This window comes from Coffea arabica, chromosome 6e (genome assembly GCF_036785885.1).
Source record: "Coffea arabica cultivar ET-39 chromosome 6e, Coffea Arabica ET-39 HiFi, whole genome shotgun sequence".
Taxonomy (NCBI): Eukaryota; Viridiplantae; Streptophyta; class Magnoliopsida; order Gentianales; family Rubiaceae; genus Coffea; species Coffea arabica.
Genome location: NC_092321.1, coordinates 21,007,070 through 21,028,325, shown reverse-complemented (window position 1 = coordinate 21,028,325; position 21,256 = coordinate 21,007,070). Strand labels below are relative to the sequence as shown.

General features: G+C 34.6%; 2 protein-coding genes across 3 annotated transcripts; one reads left to right on the top strand and one right to left on the bottom strand.

The window, feature by feature from the left end:
- The first annotated feature begins 6,491 nt into the window (after positions 1 to 6,491).
- LOC113696251 (CDPK-related kinase 7-like) lies at positions 6,492 to 13,140 on the top strand. Of its 2 annotated transcripts, none has more exons than XM_072055623.1 (11): positions 6,492 to 7,716; positions 8,344 to 8,474; positions 9,149 to 9,190; positions 9,276 to 9,384; positions 10,160 to 10,238; positions 10,318 to 10,614; positions 10,949 to 11,061; positions 11,355 to 11,480; positions 11,645 to 11,707; positions 11,787 to 11,954; positions 12,509 to 13,140. In XM_072055623.1, the coding sequence occupies exons 1-11, from the start codon at positions 7,231 to 7,233 to the stop codon at positions 12,644 to 12,646; spliced, it is 1,752 nt and encodes a 583-aa protein (XP_071911724.1). In that variant the 5' UTR covers positions 6,492 to 7,230; the 3' UTR covers positions 12,647 to 13,140. The 2 variants fall into 2 exon arrangements, with proteins under 2 accessions (XP_071911724.1, XP_027071472.2); XM_027215671.2 differs by having other exon boundaries at positions 6,494 to 7,716; positions 11,373 to 11,480.
- Positions 13,141 to 14,711: 1,571 nt separating this feature from the next.
- LOC140009783 (uncharacterized) lies at positions 14,712 to 17,100 on the bottom strand. Its single transcript, XM_072056099.1, has 5 exons — positions 16,357 to 17,100; positions 16,232 to 16,278; positions 15,858 to 16,154; positions 15,198 to 15,636; positions 14,712 to 14,849 (listed from the first exon to the last, which is right to left on the bottom strand). The coding sequence occupies exons 1-5, from the start codon at positions 17,098 to 17,100 to the stop codon at positions 14,712 to 14,714; spliced, it is 1,665 nt and encodes a 554-aa protein (XP_071912200.1).
- Between the last annotated feature and the right edge of the window lie 4,156 nt (positions 17,101 to 21,256).

Below are 21,256 nucleotides of genomic sequence, written 5' to 3'. Positions count from 1 at the left end.
CGAACTTTTTCCATCCAGGCCTTTTGTAGATTTATTAGCTTTATTCCACAAGAAAAAGATGTGGCTGAGAAAGAAGAGCATCAAAGAATAAGAATTTCTCTTTTCTCTTGCAAAAAAAAAAAAGCTAGCTCCACTATGCCAAAAAGATGGCATCAATAGATTCAACACGCAAAATTATTACTAGCTTTCCTATATTTTAGGAATGCATGTCAATTTATGCCAAGGCTCGAATGGAAAATGCTATTTAAAGTTCACATGATTTGGTGGTTTTTGTTACAAAAAAAGAATTTGTCATAATTATGTACAGTGAGAAGAACCAACCAATTCTCTAATTCCTTTGTCTTTAGGTAAATGAACTTGTTTTTGTAATGGGACCTTCAAGAAATATTATATAGAACCAAGCACTGTCTTTTTGTAATTCTTTAAACGGCTTTAAAAGTTGTGAGGGTTATAAAATTGGTATTGTTTGTCTACTCTCCACTAATTAATTGCATTATCGAAGATTATTCAATAAACATATCAGAATCTCATTCTCTGTAACCAGAAGTTTTCTATTAGGGCATGGTTCTCGAAACTATACAATTCTTATCCAGTTTTTCTTTTGGAAGCTAATGAACAATAATTCCTTTGGTCCCATTCAATGTTATGAGTTAAGTACATAAATATTAGGCTACGAAGACTTAACTTCGCCAAAATTAGTTAGTGGTAATTTTCTTTATTACCCTTTAATACATTTGACAATATCAAGATTTTTTACGCTAGACAGTTCGTATACACGATACATTAGAGAATTTAATTTCTTAAATAAATATCATTTATCACGCATTCAGGCCAATAAAATAATGCAGCCCTTATAATTTCGGTGTAGGAAATATTATTTAAAATCCAAAATCAATGAACCCTAAAAGTCTTACCTATTTTTTGAGATTGGAAAGAATGAAAAGGATCGATGTGGCTGAGGGAGGGCAGTATTTCCCTTTAGTCATTCATGAAGTCCCAAGTTCAACCACAATGTGACAAGGAATAAACCTTTTTAATCATGAAAGAAAAGAAGGTTTGTGCAAGAACAGTAAAAGAATCGAACAAAATCCCAATTCTAGATGAGGGGAATAAATTCTGTTGGATGAGCCTTGAAGACCTACTTTTAGGAGGCACCACATTAAAGGCACAATAGCTCAAAAACGAAGTAATGAATTTTATCTGAAAATGAACTCTCATACTTCTAACAATTTTTAAATTTCCAAAACTTTTCAGCCTAGCTCATTTTTTTCTATAGTTATTACATATTGCAAATATTGTCGTGCAATTGTTCGGATTGCAATTTTTCTCCAAGAAGTTTTATATTTTCAGTAAATACGTTTCTTAGTCACTTTTTTATCTCACATACATCAAATCGTCACATTACGTTTTTCTATAAAAAAAATTTTCAAAAATCGCAATCCAAATGGTTTATTAATCTTGAAAAAAATTTCTTATACGTTTCTGCCTCAATAATCCCCTGGCTGGAAAATACTGGGACAAAGAAGCTGAGGTATCCTATCATAGAGGGAATTACAGTTACTATATTTTATAGAGCAATGAGACAAACGATCGTGATAATGACAATGGCCTTAGAGCATCATTATCATGGTAGGTTTTGTTTCTTCTGTTACGATTTTTTTTGCTTCTGGTTTTGTAGATAAGTTTGGTCAAAGATAGGAAAATTTCAATGATATCAAAATTAGGTCCGGACTTTGTAATTTACCAAAGTAGGAAAATGGCCTCTAATATGAACAAAACAAACGCATTCAAACCACAAAAACAAGAAAAAGAAGTAGAGGATAAAATGCTAGGGAAATCCACAATTACAATTCAGAAAATCATTTAAAAAAGGAATAGAGGTTTTCTTTTTCATTTATGAAAGGGTTTTTTTCTTCTTTTTTTTTTTTCGGGGGTGGGGAAGAATTGGAAAAGTTTCATATGCAGGTCCCACCTCATCCTATTCTCCTCTGTGAGACTTTCATTAGACCACCCCTTGTATATGACTTTCCCTTTAATGGGTTGTCATGACAAGGAATAGAATAAAGACAGCACTTAGAAGACACCTTAAAATTGAAAGGTAGGGATTAAGACTTATCCAAGATGAATTTATTACCAAGAAAGAGAATAGAGGGGAGAGAACACATCATTCTTAACGTAAAAACATAATGAAATAAACATCTTTACCTTGTACAAGATTTCGAACTAAGAAAAAAAATTAAATTATAGTAAAAATAAAAAAAGGAAAAACATAACAAGCCTTCTTCTTTAATTAATTGATAGGGTTATTGCCCACCCGAACTTAGGAGGTAATCACACTTTATCCCTCTCAACCTTAAGTATATATACTTCACCCCTCATGAAAACTAGTCAAACAAAAAAAAAAAGAGTACGATGACATTATTGCCCAATTATTCATTAAATTATCTATAACTTAGATTATTTTCTTTTATTCCTAAAAGAATATACATCTCTCTATTGTATCATGTATACAACAATATCAAACCGAAAAAACTAAATAAAGTTTAAATTTATTTTATATCCTTAAAATTTTTTCTATCAGCTAGTATTCACTTTTATATATGCTTTATTCAATTCATTAGGAGTATAATTTAAGTCAAACAAAAAAAGAATAAATAATACAATACTAAAATAAATGCAGGTACCAAATTTCTTTTTGAAAAAGATATAACATTAAACTTGTTTTTTATTTAAAAAAGTAGTTTTTTATTATTCTAGTTTGTATGAACTTTTAGAATAAAGCTACTGTCATTTTCTATTGATGTATTTATAGTTTACTATTATTTATTTTTCTTCTCAAAAGAATAAAAATGGATTTAATCTCCATTTTCCTTCTCTATGTTTAAAAATGAGACATATCAACCTTTTTTCAGCAAATTTAATTAAGAATTTCGTATTGGACTAATTTGATAAACAAAAAAGCAATGATATTATTCTAAAATTTTAAAATTAAAATTATACTTTAAAAGTGAGTTTGGTATTACTTTTTTTATATAAAATTTGGTAATGATATTTATTTTTAGTATTGTGTTATTTATTTGTTTTGTTTGACTTAAATTCTAATAAATTGAACCAAACACTTATAAAAGTAAACATTAATCCAATAGGAAAAATTTCAAGAATATAAACTAAATATGAACTTTCTTTAAATTTTTTAGTTAGATATTTTTGTATAATTGATACGATATATATGATGTAAATCTTTTGGCAACGACAGGAAAAGATATTAAGTTATATAATTTAAGGAAAAGGATGGATTGAATGGTATGAGAGAAGAAAGTGTAAGTGAGAGGTTCTAAATTCGAGACCTCTCACTTACACTAAAAAAAAGTTATAAATAATTTCATGAATAAACCTCTGTTTGGATTGTAAATTATTTGAGATATTTTTACTGTAGCACTTTTTTGTAATGTGATGTATGTGAGATAAAAAGATAATTGAAAAGATAAAAAGGTGTGTTAGAAAATGTAATGATGATGTAAGCAAATAAATTTTGGCAAATTATCCTCTATCCAAACAAACCTGTAAAGTGTTCATGAAGGATAAAGTGTATGTATTTAAGGTTGAGGGCGGTAAAGTGTGACTACCCCTAAGTTCAGAGGGGCAAAGTGTTATTACCCCTTAATTGATATCCTTTTTGGATGATCTGCATGCTCTTTCATAAATGTGCTGGTTGACTTTACTGTTGCTGCTGGTCTCTTAGCTACCATAAAAGTTGGGTTAGGCTGGACCAGATATTAACGTTTGGATATGCACTTGATTCTTCAATAGGGTTACCCTATAACTAAAGGGTGAGCATTACGAAACAAAATGGGGCTGTATTCAATTAATTGGACTGACTTTTTTCTATGCAAATGAGTACAAAAACAAAGTACACACAAGACATTAGACCGAAGTAACAAGTTTCATACCCATTTTTATTCCTCAACATTCTAATGTGTGATGCTAGGGCAAGATTTGATTAGTGCTGAAGTTAATGTTTCAACAAACTAAAGTAAGCAATAGAAATTTGGCTGTACAGTTGTTTTGAGTAACGAAATCAAATGTTTTCGTGTGCGAAAGAGAATTGTTGAAGTAAAGGTGAATTATTACATTCTCTGTTTTGGGTGCAAAAAGGTGCATTGCATTATCTCAACTTCATATATTGATATATATATATATATATATATATATATATATATATATATATATGTAACAATAGATTAAAGGAGGCAAACTGTGTCCTGAATATAATTGATACAACCAAGTGTTCTGTGGTTTATACGTGTAGAAGAAAATTCATGATGGTGAGACATTATAGTTACGTAGTTTTCCACATCAATGAAGATTGCATTGACGATCAGAGCTGGTCAATATAAACAATTCTACGTGCCATTGTTGTATAAGATTGAAGACATAAAATGAGATGAAAATAAAATGGATAAATAAGAAGGAGAGAAAACTCAAAAAAAAAGAGCAATTCAAACAGAACCTTTAGTTTCCTCCAAATTAACCTTTATTGCAATCTTCCAGATATTAATGCTTCAAGCTAATGTTTGAAGTGCAAACATTGCATGTCTTCATGAAGTGAATGTATGTCTATACAATCGCTAGATAAATATTGAAGTGTTTTCATGAAGTGAATGTATGTATGAATCTATGCCAATAGATCATCTTTAAGATTTATGGCAAACTATGATATAACATAAAACCCACATTTTGTAAATGGGCAAATTTTTAAGTGTCGAAAAGTGTTTTGTTGCTGTTGAGTAGTACTGAAAGATAAAAGGATAAGTACCCAAAAATACAGCATCGATAAAATGTTTGGAATGTAGTTTTCTGCCAAAAAAATTTATGTTTTTCGTTCACGTATTTTCTAATTACCTTTTTATCTTACATAAATCAAATCGTTATAATATATTTTTCTACAAAAACTCCCAAAAATAGCAATCCAGAGAGGCTATAAGGTTTCCTAATGGTCAGTGTGTACATGACGAGTGATGTTTGATTTTTCATGTTTGCCAAATTTGATACTATAAGGCTCTTCTTATATATATATATATGCACTATAAGACTCTTGTAATTGTACAAAAGTCTATGTATAACATGTCATCCAATTGTATCCATTGACTGTAATTACAAGATATATAGACTAATTACAGATCATGTAATAGGTAATATGACATTTTTTTTTTGTAACTATTGGCGCCAGATTAATCCAAACAATAGCACAACTCAAATGGCACACTCTATATGCGATCATTGCAAATAAACTAAGAAAAATTTCCATCATGACATGGGAGATGAATATATATAGGTCACCAACTTCAAATTGGTAAACGACTTCTCACGATTCTCTGCAACTATCATATGAAGGCGTTATTCAAATATAGAAATGATCATGAGGACAGTCCACGCCAATGCCTTTGATCTGCTGATTGCCTCCAAATATTTGCTTACAGAACAGAAGTCAATATCCTTACTTATGATAACTCACACTTCATGTTCTGTAAAAGAAGTAGCTGAAAAAAAACTGTGGTCACTGATGAATAATTGTTGAACAGAAGTAGCTGCACCTAATGTATTGAAGGCAGCTTCATTTCAGATAATTAACTGCATCAAATCAGTTCTGATTCTAGCTAGGTTGAAGTACATCAGCCTTTTGGTTTATTTAATTTAAAGAAGATAATTAGTGTTTGTTTCATTTCTTTTCCTTTCAATGGAGATGTCAAGAGTCCAAGAAAATAAACTTATAGTAGTTAATTAGTAGTATTAATCAAGACAAATTTTTTAATGTTGAACTAGCCAATGAATAGTTGAATTGCATCGATTATTGGGCTTTATTTGCACTGAATATGCCGTTAGTAAATAAGATTAAACTATGACCATTTTGAAATAACAAAGGAAAAGGGAATCTAAAAGTATGACTAGTATGGATCCCAATAGCTACTTTTATTTCCATTTTTTTGCATTGGTGAACTATAAAGCTCCACAAAGAAAAAAACAAAAGGTAGAAAGTTTGTTATTCCAAGAAGTCAAATTTGTTATGCAGAACTACGTAAATTTCAAATTAAATGAGGTAAAAAAAAGCATTTCAAAGTGTTCTTTTTCCCCCCAAAAAAGAAAAAAATTGGCCAAAAAAAAAAAAAATAAAGGCAAGTTCATACTCCAAACTCCAAAGCCCACAAAAAGCTAGTCAAAGCTCAAATTACATAGAAAATGTTTAGTTAGCTTAGTTGTATGCAAATGCTTGCATATGAAACCTCAATAGACAATAAACATCACCCTCTCTCTCAACAATAAGGACAGGCTGGAAGGATCCAAACCTAAACCCCACACTCATTATTCTCAATTAATAATAGGCCCTCTAACAAAATCATTTTCCCACAAAACCACAAAAAGAGCAAAAAAAGAAAAAGAAACCAACAACCAAGAAAGACCACTTCAAAACTCTCCACCCCCTCTCTCACCCCATCCCGCTCCAAAAAAAAAAAAAAAGAAGAGAGAGAGAGAACAATAAAGAAAAGCTTGAAAAAGCAGAGCAAGAAAAGAGGTTGGGTTTCTTTTCTTTTTCCTCCTCACTTCTCTTTTCTTGCAGCGTCTGCTAAGCATCTTTTCCCACTTTTTTGCTCTTTTTTCTGAGTACCTCATTCATTTCTTTACCTTGTTCCTTGAAAATTTTAATCCTTCCTTCCTTCTGATTCCAGACTCCTCTCTTACTATTTCTTCTTTCTTCCCATAACTTCAGCTGGAAAAACGCTTGCTACTTAATTCTCTGATTCTTGCTTGCTGCCCTTTGTCTATCTGGCATTGATCATTTTCTTCATAAAAGTTCAATTCCTTTCCTTCTTCAAACTTTCCCATTCTTGAGCCTTTCTCTTTCCCTTCTGTAAATTGTCAAAGGAAGTTCACTTCCTTGCTAAATTTAGCCCTGATCTTTTCTGGGTTCTGCTGATCAGCCCAGAATTGCTATCTTTTTGTTGTTTCCAATTTAAAGACCAAAATTTGGAAATTCTTTTCCCTATTTGAGTAAATAACTAAAAACAGTTCAATCTTCTTGATATTTTCAGTTTTTGCTGTATTATCCCTTCTCTTCTAATGGTCTAATTTGCTGTAATCTCTGTTATTTTCTTCACCAGTTGAAAACTTTTCAACTTCTTTATTTAATCCCTTGTTTCTTGAGTTGTTTTTGAAAAGTGGGTTTCTGATTCCATGGGACTTTGTCATGGAAAACCAATCGAACCGCCAAGACATCTATCAGAAAATCCAATAATCCCCTCAGATAATGAGCCTGCATTAAGTACTACTCAAACAGGGAAAACACCAAAGTTTCCATTTTACAGTCCAAGTCCATTGCCAAGTGGATTCAAGAACTCACCAGCAAACTCCAGTGTTAGTTCGACACCTCTGAGGTTATTTAAGAGGCCGTTTCCTCCACCATCACCGGCTAAGCATATTAGAGCATTGCTTGCAAGGAGGCATGGCTCAGTCAAGCCTAATGAGGCTACCATTCCTGAGGGAAGTGAGTGTGAGATTGGACTGGATAAGAGTTTTGGATTCGCAAAGAATTTTGTAAGCCATTATGAGCTTGATGAAGAGGTGGGTCGTGGACATTTTGGTTATACCTGTTCCGCCAAAGGCAAGAAAGGGAGCTTGAAGGGGCAGGACGTTGCTGTCAAAGTCATCCCAAAATCTAAGGTAAATTTTTATTTTTTTGGCTGCTACTGGTAGAAGTTTCTTCCAGTTAATTTTTCAGTTTACTATTTGAGATCGTTAATTGAGAGTATGTAACACAAAATTAGAAGTCTACAGAACTGACTTGTGCATAGTTTTAGGCAGTTTCATCTCATTTGTAAACTTTGTACTCGTTGAGGAAGTGCATGATATTTTGTCCTCTTGAATTATATATTGTATAGTGGCGTTTAAATGAGCCTTTTTGGACCCCCTCAACATGTGTGTATATCAAAATTTTAGCCTGTTAATTATGGTGGATTATCAGATTAGTTTGCTTTTGCAGCTGCTTGGGTGTTTATTTGTTCTGTGTTTGTCTGAGTTCTGGGATTGTCTGGACAGCAATAAGATGTAGCTAGAAATTGTTACTTCGTTCTTAACTAGGTGATGCGTGCTAAAATTTATGATTCATATGTTTTTTCATGATCAATTGCCTACTTCGAATAACATTTGGGCTTCTGCCATGTAAGGTTTTTCTTTCAAATGGATGTGATGCTGTTTCTTGCATAGGATTTTTGTTGTTAACTGAATGAGTTGCTGTTTGAGTCGTACTCCCATGTGTTTCTGTTTTACCATGAGTTAAATGCCATGCAGATGACTACGGCAATTGCAATTGAAGATGTGAGACGAGAAGTTAAAATACTACGTGCTTTAACCGGGCATAAGAGCTTGGTGCAGTTCTATGAGTCCTACGAGGATGAAGACAATGTTTATGTCGTGATGGAGTAAGTTTGGTCAATGAGGACCCAACTATGATATTATGCTTATTCATCGTCTTTATAACTTGTCATAATTGTCTTGACAAAAGTTTGTAAGATTCATACAACATTGGACAGATTTTATGGTTTTCCTTGTTTTGTCCCCTCTTAAGTGTTTGTGGCTCAGTTACCAGTGATAGCTCTGCCATAATGATGGTACATGAGATTTATAATAAATAAACTCTCTTTTACCTGATTTAGTCAATCTGTATCTATTCTTGTCTTTGGTCCATTTCTTTTCTGTTTGTTCTTTTCTATTGCCGTACTTTTTTGCTTTCATCTTTCCAAACATGATAATTGCTGACATTAGGTATTCTACAAGTTGCTGTCATATTAAAATTTTCTCCTTAAATGAGATGAACTTCTCAATGTGTTTGAATAAGGGACAGATAATCATTTTACATAGGGCAATCATTGAGATAACTATGGTTTGAATGGCATGATGTCAGTGCATTTTTTTCTCTCTTTTTTGCTGGAGTTTTAATTTCTTAATCCTGATTTCATCTTCTAAAGTAGATGTCTTTTCTGAGATGGTCTTTTCATGGATTTTATTTCATGAGACATCAATTTCAACTTTTCAAGATTTCATTTACCTTCTAATGTTAGAACCTTCTTTTTGCTTGTTCTTTGTGCATTTTCAGATTATGTAAAGGGGGAGAGTTGTTGGATAGAATACTTTCAAGGTACATAAAACTGTCAGATCCTTTATCCAGTTATTGACCTTACCTCTAAGATCCTTATTCACTAATTTTCCAAATTTAACTGAAGGGGTGGCAAATACTCAGAAGAGGATGCTAAAGCTGTCATGGTCCAGATTTTAAGTGTGGTTGCCTACTGTCATCTCCAAGGTGTTGTTCACCGTGACTTGAAACCTGAGGTAATTAAGATTTTGAATCATTATCTTTTTCTTGTTAGTTGTAAAGTTAAGGTTTTTGAAAACGGTATCCTGAAGAAAATTCCCTCTTTGAAACTCCTGTGATCAAGATGTCTGTTTGACTCTAAATTTTAGTCAAGAATCTATAAATAAAGGACATACAAATTGAAATACGGTCTGGCTTATGCATGTAAATCCTTTTTCTTATCCAGTTGTAGAGTATGAAACAGAACTTGGTTTAAAGTTGGTAGGTCCCTTGGATAGATATGCCTTATATCTGTCCAATTAAGGCTAGAATATAAACCTCCATAAAAGTTGCTATTCTGAAGTTTCTTGTTTATGTGTCAAAGAACCAAGGATTTGAATGTACTCTACTCTGTTTTTTAAATCGTCACATTGAAATTTTTTATGTGCTTACATTCCAGCTCTTTTGTGTTTTGTTCCTACTGATTTAACTTGGACACGACAAATGGGTTTCATTTTCAAGTTCTTGGTTCAGTATCAATCTTACGCACAAATGTCTGGTGCTCATTTTCTGCTATTCATATGTTGGTTGTGACTTATACATCAGTAAAAATACACAATGTTAGAATATGATATAAAATACACTTCAAGTAACTTACCAAGTTTTCTGTTGTTTCTTGGCATCGTCAGCTAGCATACTTTGGGTTCAAAACTGTCTTTGCCAAATTGCTCTGCTTGTTTATGTAAAAGTTCATTTCACAGTCATAAAGAGTTTCTCCTCCTGGTGCACTGATTGCTGCTTTTTGTGCTTCAGAATTTTCTTTTTACTTCGAAGGAGGAACATTCTCCTCTTAAAGCTATTGACTTCGGCCTTTCAGATTATGTGAAACCAGGTCAAGTCACATACTTGGAATTTCTTGCTTTTTAGTTGTTCATTAAGTAGATTAGAGATTGATGGTTGGACTTTGACAGATGAAAGGCTGAATGATATTGTTGGAAGTGCATATTATGTGGCACCTGAAGTTTTACATCGATCATACGGAACAGAAGCTGACATGTGGAGTATAGGTGTGATTGCTTATATTCTTCTATGTGGAAGCAGACCCTTTTGGGCACGGACAGAATCAGGAATCTTTAGAGCGGTCCTTAAGGCTGACCCTAGCTTTGATGAAGCCCCGTGGCCGTCATTGTCTGCTGATGCAGTGGATTTTGTGAAGAGGTTGCTAAACAAAGATTACAGGAAAAGGCTTACTGCAGCTCAGGCTTTGAGTGAGTAAATTTCTGCCTTATGCAATCCTTATGTAGTATCACTCCTTTAATTAGACTAAATTAATCATATTTGCTTGACTCTGCATTTATTTCTATTCAATTTTTCTTAACTTGAATGTTGTCCTTGGAAAATCATCTAACAGTTAGAGCTGTTATGTGATGAAAAGGGACAGTGTTAATGGCTCTCTCTTAAAAGTTTATTCCTGAATTGGCGGAAGAAAGTGTGGGACTTGTAACACATTATGGGGCATTTTGAAAGTGTCATATCTTGTTACCTTGCACGAAATGCTTTGTTGTATGCTGATGTTAATCCTGTTGGTTAATTTCTTGTAAGGTCATCCATGGCTCGCCGGACATCACGATCTCAAGATACCTTTGGATATGATAATATTTAAGCTAGTAAAAGCTTATACATGTTCTTCCCTTCTCAGAAAAGCTGCTTTAGGGGTATGTAATTTACCTTTGGCAGGAATCTTCCTGTCATTATGTAGAATTCATTGCATTTGACTTTCTTCTGTTTGATTTCTGAGCTTATTTCTAGATTGTTTAAATTTTATAGTATTTTCTCAGTATACTCTGAGAGGCAGAAGGTAAGAAAAGCAAGGCGAAGTATTTTTAACACAAACAGATTGAATTGCAAATAACTATTTCAGTGCCTTGGTTAAACAGATTCAAGAATTATTAATTCTGTTTTTTGGACTCAAAACATGTATATCTACCTTGCTGTGCACCAACCTAAGTCAACTTTGGCTTGGCAGGCTCTTGCCAAAACACTGACAATACCACAACTAACATATCTTCGGGAGCAATTCACAATGTTGGGACCAAACAAAAGTGGATATGTATCAGTACAAAACTTTAAATCGGTAAGTGTCACACACTCTCTCTCTCTCACAGACACACAAACAGACACCCATGCACAGGCAATGCACTTGTTTTTGTGGGTCACACTGCTTTTGGTGTTTCACTTTTTATTTCAAAGTAGTGATATTGACGGGTAAAAAGAAAACCCTGCCATGAAATTCTGCAGGCTGTGACAAGGATGTCCACTGATGCAATGAAAGATTCAAGGGTTTTGGAATATGTTAGCCTGGTAAATTTCTTACTCTCATTATGAAATTGAAGTATCACTTAATTTCTCGACTAGCTCAATATATTTCATCTTTGCGTAGGTGAGTTGTCTTCAGTACAAAAAAATGGACTTTGAAGAGTTCTGTGCAGCTGCAATAAGTGTGCACCAGCTTGAAGGCATGGAAAGCTGGGAGCAACATGCACGCCGTGCTTACGAGCTTTTTGAGAAGGATGGGAACAGACCGATTATGATAGAGGAACTTGCATCAGTAAGTTTTTCTCTCTCCCTTGCATACCCTTGCATTGACAATGCAAAACACCCCCACACAGACACACACAGCCACAGGAACCATAGCTCGCAATCTGAAACTCTGTTACAGGTGCAACTTTTTGAGAACTCATAATAAGGTTGTGCATTTTGCTAATTAGCATGACTTATTAAATATCTTTTGAAGTGGGCAATAGGAATTTGATGCATTATAGATCCACAACAGCCAAAATGATCAACTGGGACTTTTCACTCCAAAATGCATATTTATGTCTGAAATGTAATCCTTGTATTAGCTTTAGAGCCAGTAATCCAGATGAAATAAAACGCAATGACTAGAAGCAGTTAGCCGCTGATGTAGATTTACTCTTACATGGGTTTACTAAGAAATGGTTGAGAATAGTGCTTTGTGTCATGATGCTAATTGTAGCACCAAAATACATAACTCTCAGTTCTGTGAATTAGGATCTCCTAACACTTGACTTTATGATTGATGAGCAGTGCATTAAATGATAGCATTCTTAATGCTATTCCTGACTTTTAATTGCTACACAGGAGCTCGGACTTAGTCCGTCAGTCCCTGTTCATGTAGTTCTGCAGGACTGGATACGACATTCTGATGGAAAACTCAGTTTCTTGGGATTTGTTAGACTTCTACATGGAGTTTCCTCGCGAACATTTCAGAAGGCTTGAAACCACCAGCTACTCAGGTTGATCCTTCAAATGCTTTTCTGAATCGACAGACTAGCAGCATCTTAAAGGGTTAAAGATTTGACTGTTAAAATGACACGTAAAAGGCAAGAATTATCTGTTAATTGCAGTCGCAGGGCACTGTCAGTGCAGTAGCTGGAATTTGTCAGATTTGTCAATTCAAAGCTATTTCAGCTTATTCTGGCAGTAGTATGCTCCTGCTCGTTGTTCTCCTTGTATCTCTTCCCCCAGCGTTCGGTAATTTAAGATTTAGAGGATTGTACAGTTGAGGATAGATATCAAAAATGTATTTAGGACTAGAAAACAGCTTAAAGCTGTAGTAAGTTTTGCGGCTTTGGGTGTATCCTTTGTGTACCCCGTCCACCTTAGTTTCTTAATAAATCTTCACTTAGTTCTATGACTTGAATGTATTCTTGAGCTTTCGGACTGTAATGCGTTGAACTCCCATCTGTTGCAGCTCTGCTTTCCCTTCTCCATGGACTTCTGATGCAGTTAACTACTTTTTGCTTTGTTTATATTCTCCTCTTCTTTGGATTATAAGTTATGCATTCCAGAAAAAATAAATAAAACAAAAACTCTATATGTTATCTCCTGATCTTTGAGTCATTCGATGGAATATACATTAAAATGAAGAGGAGGCATTTCAGTTTGTTTCGCTAAAATTTGTTTTAGGGTGGACAAATTTTTCATAAACCTGAAATGCGACTAAATTAGAAATAGCGACAGCTGCAATAGGGATAAAATGATACAAAAATATGAACGAAACGGCATTCCAAACCGAAAATTGTCATGTTGTTTACGAGGTTTCTTCGCTTTTGTAGTAATAAGGATCTTGCATGGTAGGAAAAGAACAAGGGAAAAGAGTCTCAATGGCCCTCCAACTCTTACCCAGGTAAAGTTTTGGCCCTCCAACAATTAAAGATAAATTTTTGGCCCTCGATCTAACAAAGTAGCATATTAGTGGCCATTCTGTCAAATCCAACAGTTAACTATGACGGGAAGCTTCATCTCGTGAGACGCATCACCAAATATGAAGGGCATTATAGTCTCTAAAGAATGGTTGACCAAGCAAAGAGAGAGTAAAAAAGGTTGCTTCTTCTCTTACCTTAAGTTAGAGCAACAAAAATCTCCATCCAGTCAAAGTTGGAGCTGAAAATGCGAAGAATGAACAGTTCCCCTTTATCGGTGTGCAGATGTGAGAAAGAGACTAGGGTGATTACATCGTGGACTTAAAAAAATCCTGGGCGAAGGTTTGCTGTGTGTGCAGAAGGTTGCTGTGGATATTGGGCATGGATCGATGAGGAGATGTGTCGACGGGCTACAGAAATTATACATGGCATTCTTTGAAAGATTAATGCAACTGAAAAGGACAGAGATGAATACGAAAAAATAGCAAGAAGAAATGAAAGAAAGGTAACAAAATTGAAGAAAAAAGTTAAAGAATTGGAGAAAGACATTCGCAGCAAGAAATGGGTTAATAAGTTGCTGGTCAAATTGCTTTTTTTAACATGGATATTGATTTGTTTAATTTTGATGAGTTGGGGCCAAAAAAATGGAAACCTTGTCAGTTTTCGGCAAATACAAGGTGCTTGCAAACACAGGGGACGAAGATGATCCAAATTGTTCATTTTAATGTAAATTTTTTATTTATAGTTGTATGATGTATCCGCAAAGCTTGTAATCAAATCTGTGTTTGTGCTGGTTCCAATGAAATATCTGCTTATCTCTTTTTATTAAATAAAAATGCTGTAGTTCATTTGTTCGACTCAATGAATTGGTTTGGTATTGTGCTTAGAAAGAAGGCATAATAATGGTGTAAGAAGAAGAAGCAGATAAAGCCATGTTGTATACATCATAATAATCACTTGACAATGAGCATTAAAAGGAACTGCTATAATACAAAGTAAAATCAGCATGTTACCAACAAGCAACTGCTAGACAAAAAAAAAAAAAAAAAGAGAGAAGAACTGCTAAACACAAAAACATGTTCTGATATGGTAATGAATTGTCATCATCAGTTTACACAGCATAAAACAAAAAGAGTTTATCAAAAAGAAATGGGTCTATCATGGCTGAGTTCCTCTTCTAGTGGCTGTTCCTTCTCCCATTCCTCTTTCACCTTGTCTTCCTCTTTCTCTGCCTCTGCCTCTGCCTCTTCCACTCTATCTCCCCCTCCAGTTGTCAACTGTGAATGGGGGTTCTTTATCCAAATAAGCATAGTTTGCATTGATGGCTTTTTTTTCTGCATCAGTAAGCGGCTTTGTAGCTGAGTTTTTTCTTCGCTGTGAATGACGATGTTGTTGGCTCTATTGTGGATGTTGCTGTCCAGTTTCATTGCTAACCTGTTGCGTTTGTTGTTGCAAATTTTGAGAAGACTGGCCTGGGTCCTTATTCTTATCAAAATTGTAAATGACACGTGTAAGTACAAGATGGATATAGAATAGTGAAAAATTAACAGCAATTGCATGTACATACTGTATTTGCCGAAAACTGACAAGGTTTCCATTTTTTTGGATCAATTGCATGTACTTACTGTCCTCTCTTTTGCTACTGATTGCTGCCTCTGCTGATTACTCGGTTGAGTCTCGGATGACTTGTTAGAACCTTGTTGTGCTTCTTCATTGGGAGGCTTCTTGCACGTAGCTGCGTTATGACCAATCTCACCGCATTTTTTACAATGAATGGCAATCCTCCTCCTCAACCTTCTACCATGATCCCTCCCCTCAGACACATCCCTTCTCCTGGCCTTTTTAGGCCTACTAGGTTGAGTAACTGGTATTGGTGGATCCAACACAGGCATGGTGGATGAGGGCCAATGATCCTCGCCACTAATTGGCTGCAAAACATTCTCATAAATCTTGAAGAAGAGGCCTCTGCTATAAGAACGATCCAGATAATTGTAAGGATCCTCTTCTCGCATGAAGATAGCAGCAATTGCATGACAGCAGGGAATTCCGCTAACCTCCCATAATCTACAAGTACAATATTTTTTTTGCATATCTACTGCAAATTGGGCCCCTCTTGGACCCTTGACTTGATAGCCATGCAGTGCATTTCAAATGGGCATCCACTGACTTAAATGCTTGACCCTAGTTTGAACAATCTCATTAATTAAAGGTTCAGTGGAGCCCTTGTATTTCTCCATCGTCTTCTTTGGATCATGTGCATAAGATATTCCCTTATCAGTTCCAACATTGTGATGATAGGTTGGTCCCTTGCATCTTTAATATGGGTATTGAAGGACTCGCATAGGTTATTCATTATCATATCACTCTTCACGTGAGTTGGAAAGTATGCTTTGCACCAATGTCGAGGATGAGGAGCTTTCTTGACCCATTCATATGCATCCTTATCAAAAGTTTGAAGTTCTTCCATAGCTTTGTCGTATATTTTCACTGTTGTGCAACATGCTATATTCCACATCCTATCTTTAAGAGCCAAACCAAGATGCTTTTTCTTGAAATTACGGTACATATGTTGCACATAGTACCTGTTTTTACAAAGTCATTTAAATCGTTATTAAATAATTGAAAAATTATAATGCAAAAAAAAACTTGATAAAAATACCTGTGCTCACATCCAGGTAGAACTTCACTAAGTGCCCTGTCTAGCCTCTAAAATGAAATCATGATACACTATTAGCTTCTACCATATTTGAATCAAATTTTGAATTTCAAAGTTTCATATCATACCTTTTGCTGATCTGATATAAAGGTATAGTGACACTGATTTTCGATTTCCAAGTCCTCACTTAGATATTTGAGAAACCAAGTCCACTGCTCAGTTGCTTCTCTCTCCACAACTGCCCAGGCAATAGGCCACCATCCATTATTCGGGTCTGCAGCAATGGCAGTTAGTAACTGTCCTTTATAAATCCCCTTTAGATGGCAACCATCTAGGCCTATTATTGGCCTACGGCCATCCTTGAATCCCTTCTTCAGTGGTCCTAAACAGCAGTATAACCTCATGAATTTAGGATTACCCCTTGGTCCTCTAAATGGAGTAAACATTATCTCCATTGTACTCCCTTCATGTGTCTTCTTTATCTCAGCACAATACTCCCAAATTTTCTTGTATTGGGCTTCAGCCGACCCTTGTATCATTTTGACAGCCAATTTCCTCGCATTAGAAGCCACCCATTTAGAAATTTGGGTTTGATACTCCTCATGCACTGTTTGCCTAATCTCCCAAGTTGGCATGCAAGTGTTTGATCTAATTCTCTCCATATATCTATTTGACAACCAATTGGCTTTCAAATTTTTATTTTTCCAAGCATGATTACAGTTTTCATGCTTGTCATACATTGTCTTCACAACCAAATCTGCTGTGCCAAGTGCCTTTTCAATTGAGACAAACACATACCATGGACATGGATCTTTACACCTGGCTCTCACCCTCTTTGGTTCATTCTTCTTTATGTACACTGGCTTTCCCATCTTAATTCTATATTCTTGGATAGCAGTTTTGAATTAGCTCTTGATTCAAATTTCAAACCCAACTCGAACCTTGTATCAATCCTAAATTTTTTTTAGGAAAAATCTTTATACCTACCAGCATACTGCTTAGCTTTTTGATCTTCCTCTGATGAATCAGCATCACTACTTAGATGATCTGAGATTGTATCTTCTGCCAACGCATCTACTTCTGGTGCAGAATCTCGGGTCTGCTGCTGCTGTTGTGTTTTTCTTCTTCGCCTTACTTGTTTTTTTTTTGTTGTGTTTGCTGTTGTTCTGGGGACTTTGTGTTTCAGCTTGTTGGGTAGTAGCCTGTTCAGTAGTACAATGTTCAGTAGTAGCCTGCTCAGTTGCTTCTCCTCCCTACTGTGAAGGTCCTCCAGTTTGCACCTCTTCTAATGTGCTTCTACACTGAGTTGGCTCCAATGTCAAATCATCAAGAAGATTCTCATCTCTACAATATTCTACATCACCATTGAATCTGTCACATTCATTTTCTGATCCAGAATCTTCATCATCTCCTCCATTTCCTTCATCTTCATTAGGCGGTTGACACCTCAATCCTTCTTGTGTTGTATCAGTTTCTCCAACATGCTGCTAGCTATGACATGCTTGTGCATCACCATTTTGTCATCCAGTTGAAGAACCTACATGTTGCTGCTCAGGTTGCTGCTCCTGTTGCTGCTCACTTAAGGACCCTACATGTTGCTCAAGTTGTTGCTCAGGTTGCTGCACATGTTGCTGCTCGCTTAAGGACCCTACATCGTGCTCCTCATGAATAGATGCTTGTGCATCACCACTTTGTTCACCAATGTGTTGGTTTTTGGCTGTTTTTCTACTTCGACTCTATCCTCCAGTTGAATCTTTAATTAACAGCCTCCTCTTAGGAACTAGGTGAGAAAAAGATTCCTCTACTACACAACCCTCTTCATCCAACTCTTCTATCAAAACACCAGTCTTCTTCTTCTCTGCCGGTTGGATCACTATGGGAGACTTGCAACTCTTAATTTCTTCAGTTGTTAGATGGTTACAATAGACTTCCATTACCTTGTACTTATAAGTCCAAGCACAAAATTTGTTAACGTCATCATCGGTGCACAACTCTCTTAAAACCATTTGTTAGATCCTTATTTGGTTCAAGGTAGTAATACATTATGGCAGCATTACGATGTCCCATTTTCTCCACCATTTTATTTAGTTCAATGGTTGACATTCTTTCGGTATCACAAACATCTACATAGTCCACCTCTCCATTAGCATACCATACATATCGTTCCCACATAATTCTACCCCCATGATGCATCCGAATAGTAAACCATTCAAAATCAGTCTCTACAATAGCAATTGGGATAAAACAGTCAACAAAAAACACACAGAGGCTGACAAATGAAATACTGAATTGGTCAGTATTCAGCCAAAAAAAAAAATCACCCTAAACAAATAAAGTGTCTCTTTTTAGCCATTAAAATACATCACTTTCAAAACAACCTATTTTGTCCGACATTGTCAATTTACAACAAACAAAGTAGGACCACAAATTGGACCACTTAGCCTCCCAACATCACCATTACCCCAACATATAAACAAATAAGTCTCATTACATATGCATATAGTAAACAAATAAGTTCCAGTACACATTACCCAAACATATAAACAAATCTTAAACCCAAATGGGTTAGTAAACAACAATTTCAATTACCGTAAACAAGGTACAGATCAAAGTAGTCATCTTTCCTCTGTATTTGCCACTCCATTTCTGCCTATGCAACCCCTCCCACGCCGGCAATTACCACTTTCGCTACAGCGTCCGGATTAAGTACTCTGATTTAAGTCGCACTAGGGTTTTACAACAAAGAGGGTGGAAATTGTTGGAGGAAAAATTGTTGGTGAAACTGTTTTTGCTCTGTCTTGGCAAAGAGACTATAGTCCCCTTCATATTTGGTAGCGTATCTCACGAGATGAAGCTTCCCTTTATAGTTAACTGCTGGATTTGACAAAAGGACCACTAATATGCTACTTTGTTAGATCGAGGGCCAAAAATTTATCTTTAATTGTTGGAGGGTCAAAACTTTACCTGGGTAAGAGTTGGAGGGCCATTAGGACTTTTTTTCCAAAGAACAATGAGGTAAATGAAAATCCTTAAAGGACTACTAGGAAAGGATAACATGTTTGTGTCTGGATAGCACTTATTTGTCCAAAAATTATTTGCTTGCATAACGAATACATCTTTTATCATACCATTTTTATCTTTTCAGTCATATTTTTATCTCACATATATTATATCACAAAAAATGCAATAGCAATTAGGGATAATTTCAGAAACCTCCCTTAGAGGTTTTTCATAATATCACTTTGCTTTTTTAAGGTTTTTAAAATCTCACTTACCTCTCTTTGATTGACATTTTTTGTAATATTTTAGCCCCTTTAGAGGAAATACAAAAAAGATAAAACTTTTATTTCAACAATACCCTCATATTATGATACTTATGAAGTTTACAACAACAATAAAAGATAAAATTAAACTAAATATTTATAAGGTGTAAATTTCTTGACTTGAACTATTTATTTTGTTGTATTGGAGCAAGAACAAAATTTACATCTTCAAAATTCACACGTATGAAGAGATTATTTTAGTTTCAGTACCACTTAAATTGCATCATATACTAAAATACATTTCCTAATTAAATTTCTTGACTTCCTTATAATTATTCACAAAATTTTTCAAGTGTCAATTACTCACCAACATCCTTCTAAATGGTTGATTTTGACTAGATTTAATTTACCCACATTCTTTGTTATCCTACAATGACCTCCGTATAAAGAAATATGGACCATTATTAGATATCAATTTTTTAATCTAGATATTTTGGTTTAAAATTTTATTTTATTTTATTTTTTGGTTATATAGTTATTACGAGCAAGGATAATCTTGTGAATTTTGTGACATTTGATAGGAATATTTAGTCTTGTCAAACTGACAAGGAAGGTAAGTGAGATTTTAAAAACTTTAGAGGAACTGAGTGATATTATAACCAATCTCAGGGAAGGTTTTTGAAATTATCCCTAGTAATTATTTCAAATAACATCTCAAATAATTTACCATCTAAACATATAAGGGTAACAAACCATTCCTTTTCATCACAATCGTGGATGTCAACAGAGGAAATAGGATTATTAGCAGAAAACGTGAGACGTTGACGTTGGTCTTCTCAAATTATGTAAGGTACAATTAAGAATAAACTAAAGCATCCTCACAAAAACCAATCCAAACTTCATTTAATAAAACATCCACAAGGAATTACACATAATTCTAATACACAACCAATATCCAATGATTAGGAAATGAGCCCATCGGAGGCACATAGGCCAAAGCATTCATATATAAAACGTGTAGTTTTGTAGAGTTATCAAGTCAAGAAAAGCATTTAGAAAAGTAAGAATCGCTTAACTCTTTACCTAAGTATAGATTAAAAATCTAACTTCAACCCCTTTATGCTTTGGACTAAAAACTATATGTTCACTAGTAAAAGTTCAAATTAATGGTTTTTACCAACAAATTATGTGTAACCCAAATTAGCAGTACACAACATTAAGGAACTAAATTGTTGAATTGTTGTAGATGGTGAAAAAGTTAGTTTTTAGTAGTATTTAGTATCTAAATTGGTGTGAAAGCTAATATTTCATTTTAGATTAAACTTCTAGTAGTTCTACAGCGACTTTCAATGGCCACCCTTGTAATGAAGTACTATTATAGTATATATTAAACTCCTCCCTATTTGGAAGACAAATTCAAGCACATTTTTCTCTCAAAACACGCTTGTAAAAAGATACTTCAATAAAATTTTCTTAAGAGCACCCCCCAATAACCAAAATGGCAAGCCTAATAAATTTCTAAAATATATTCTAATGTTTAAGAGCATTTTTTTAATTTAGGGTTATTATCACTTTACCCCCTTAACATTCGATGCCACTATCAATTTCCCCTTTAACGTTATCTTTTAGTCACTTTACCCTCAAACCTAACGGTCAAACTTAACAGAATTTGTTAATTAAAGTAAAAATACAAGTTTATCCCTTAAAGTTATTATCATTTTACTCCAATAAACAATAGCCCCATTATCGATTTACTCCATAAAGT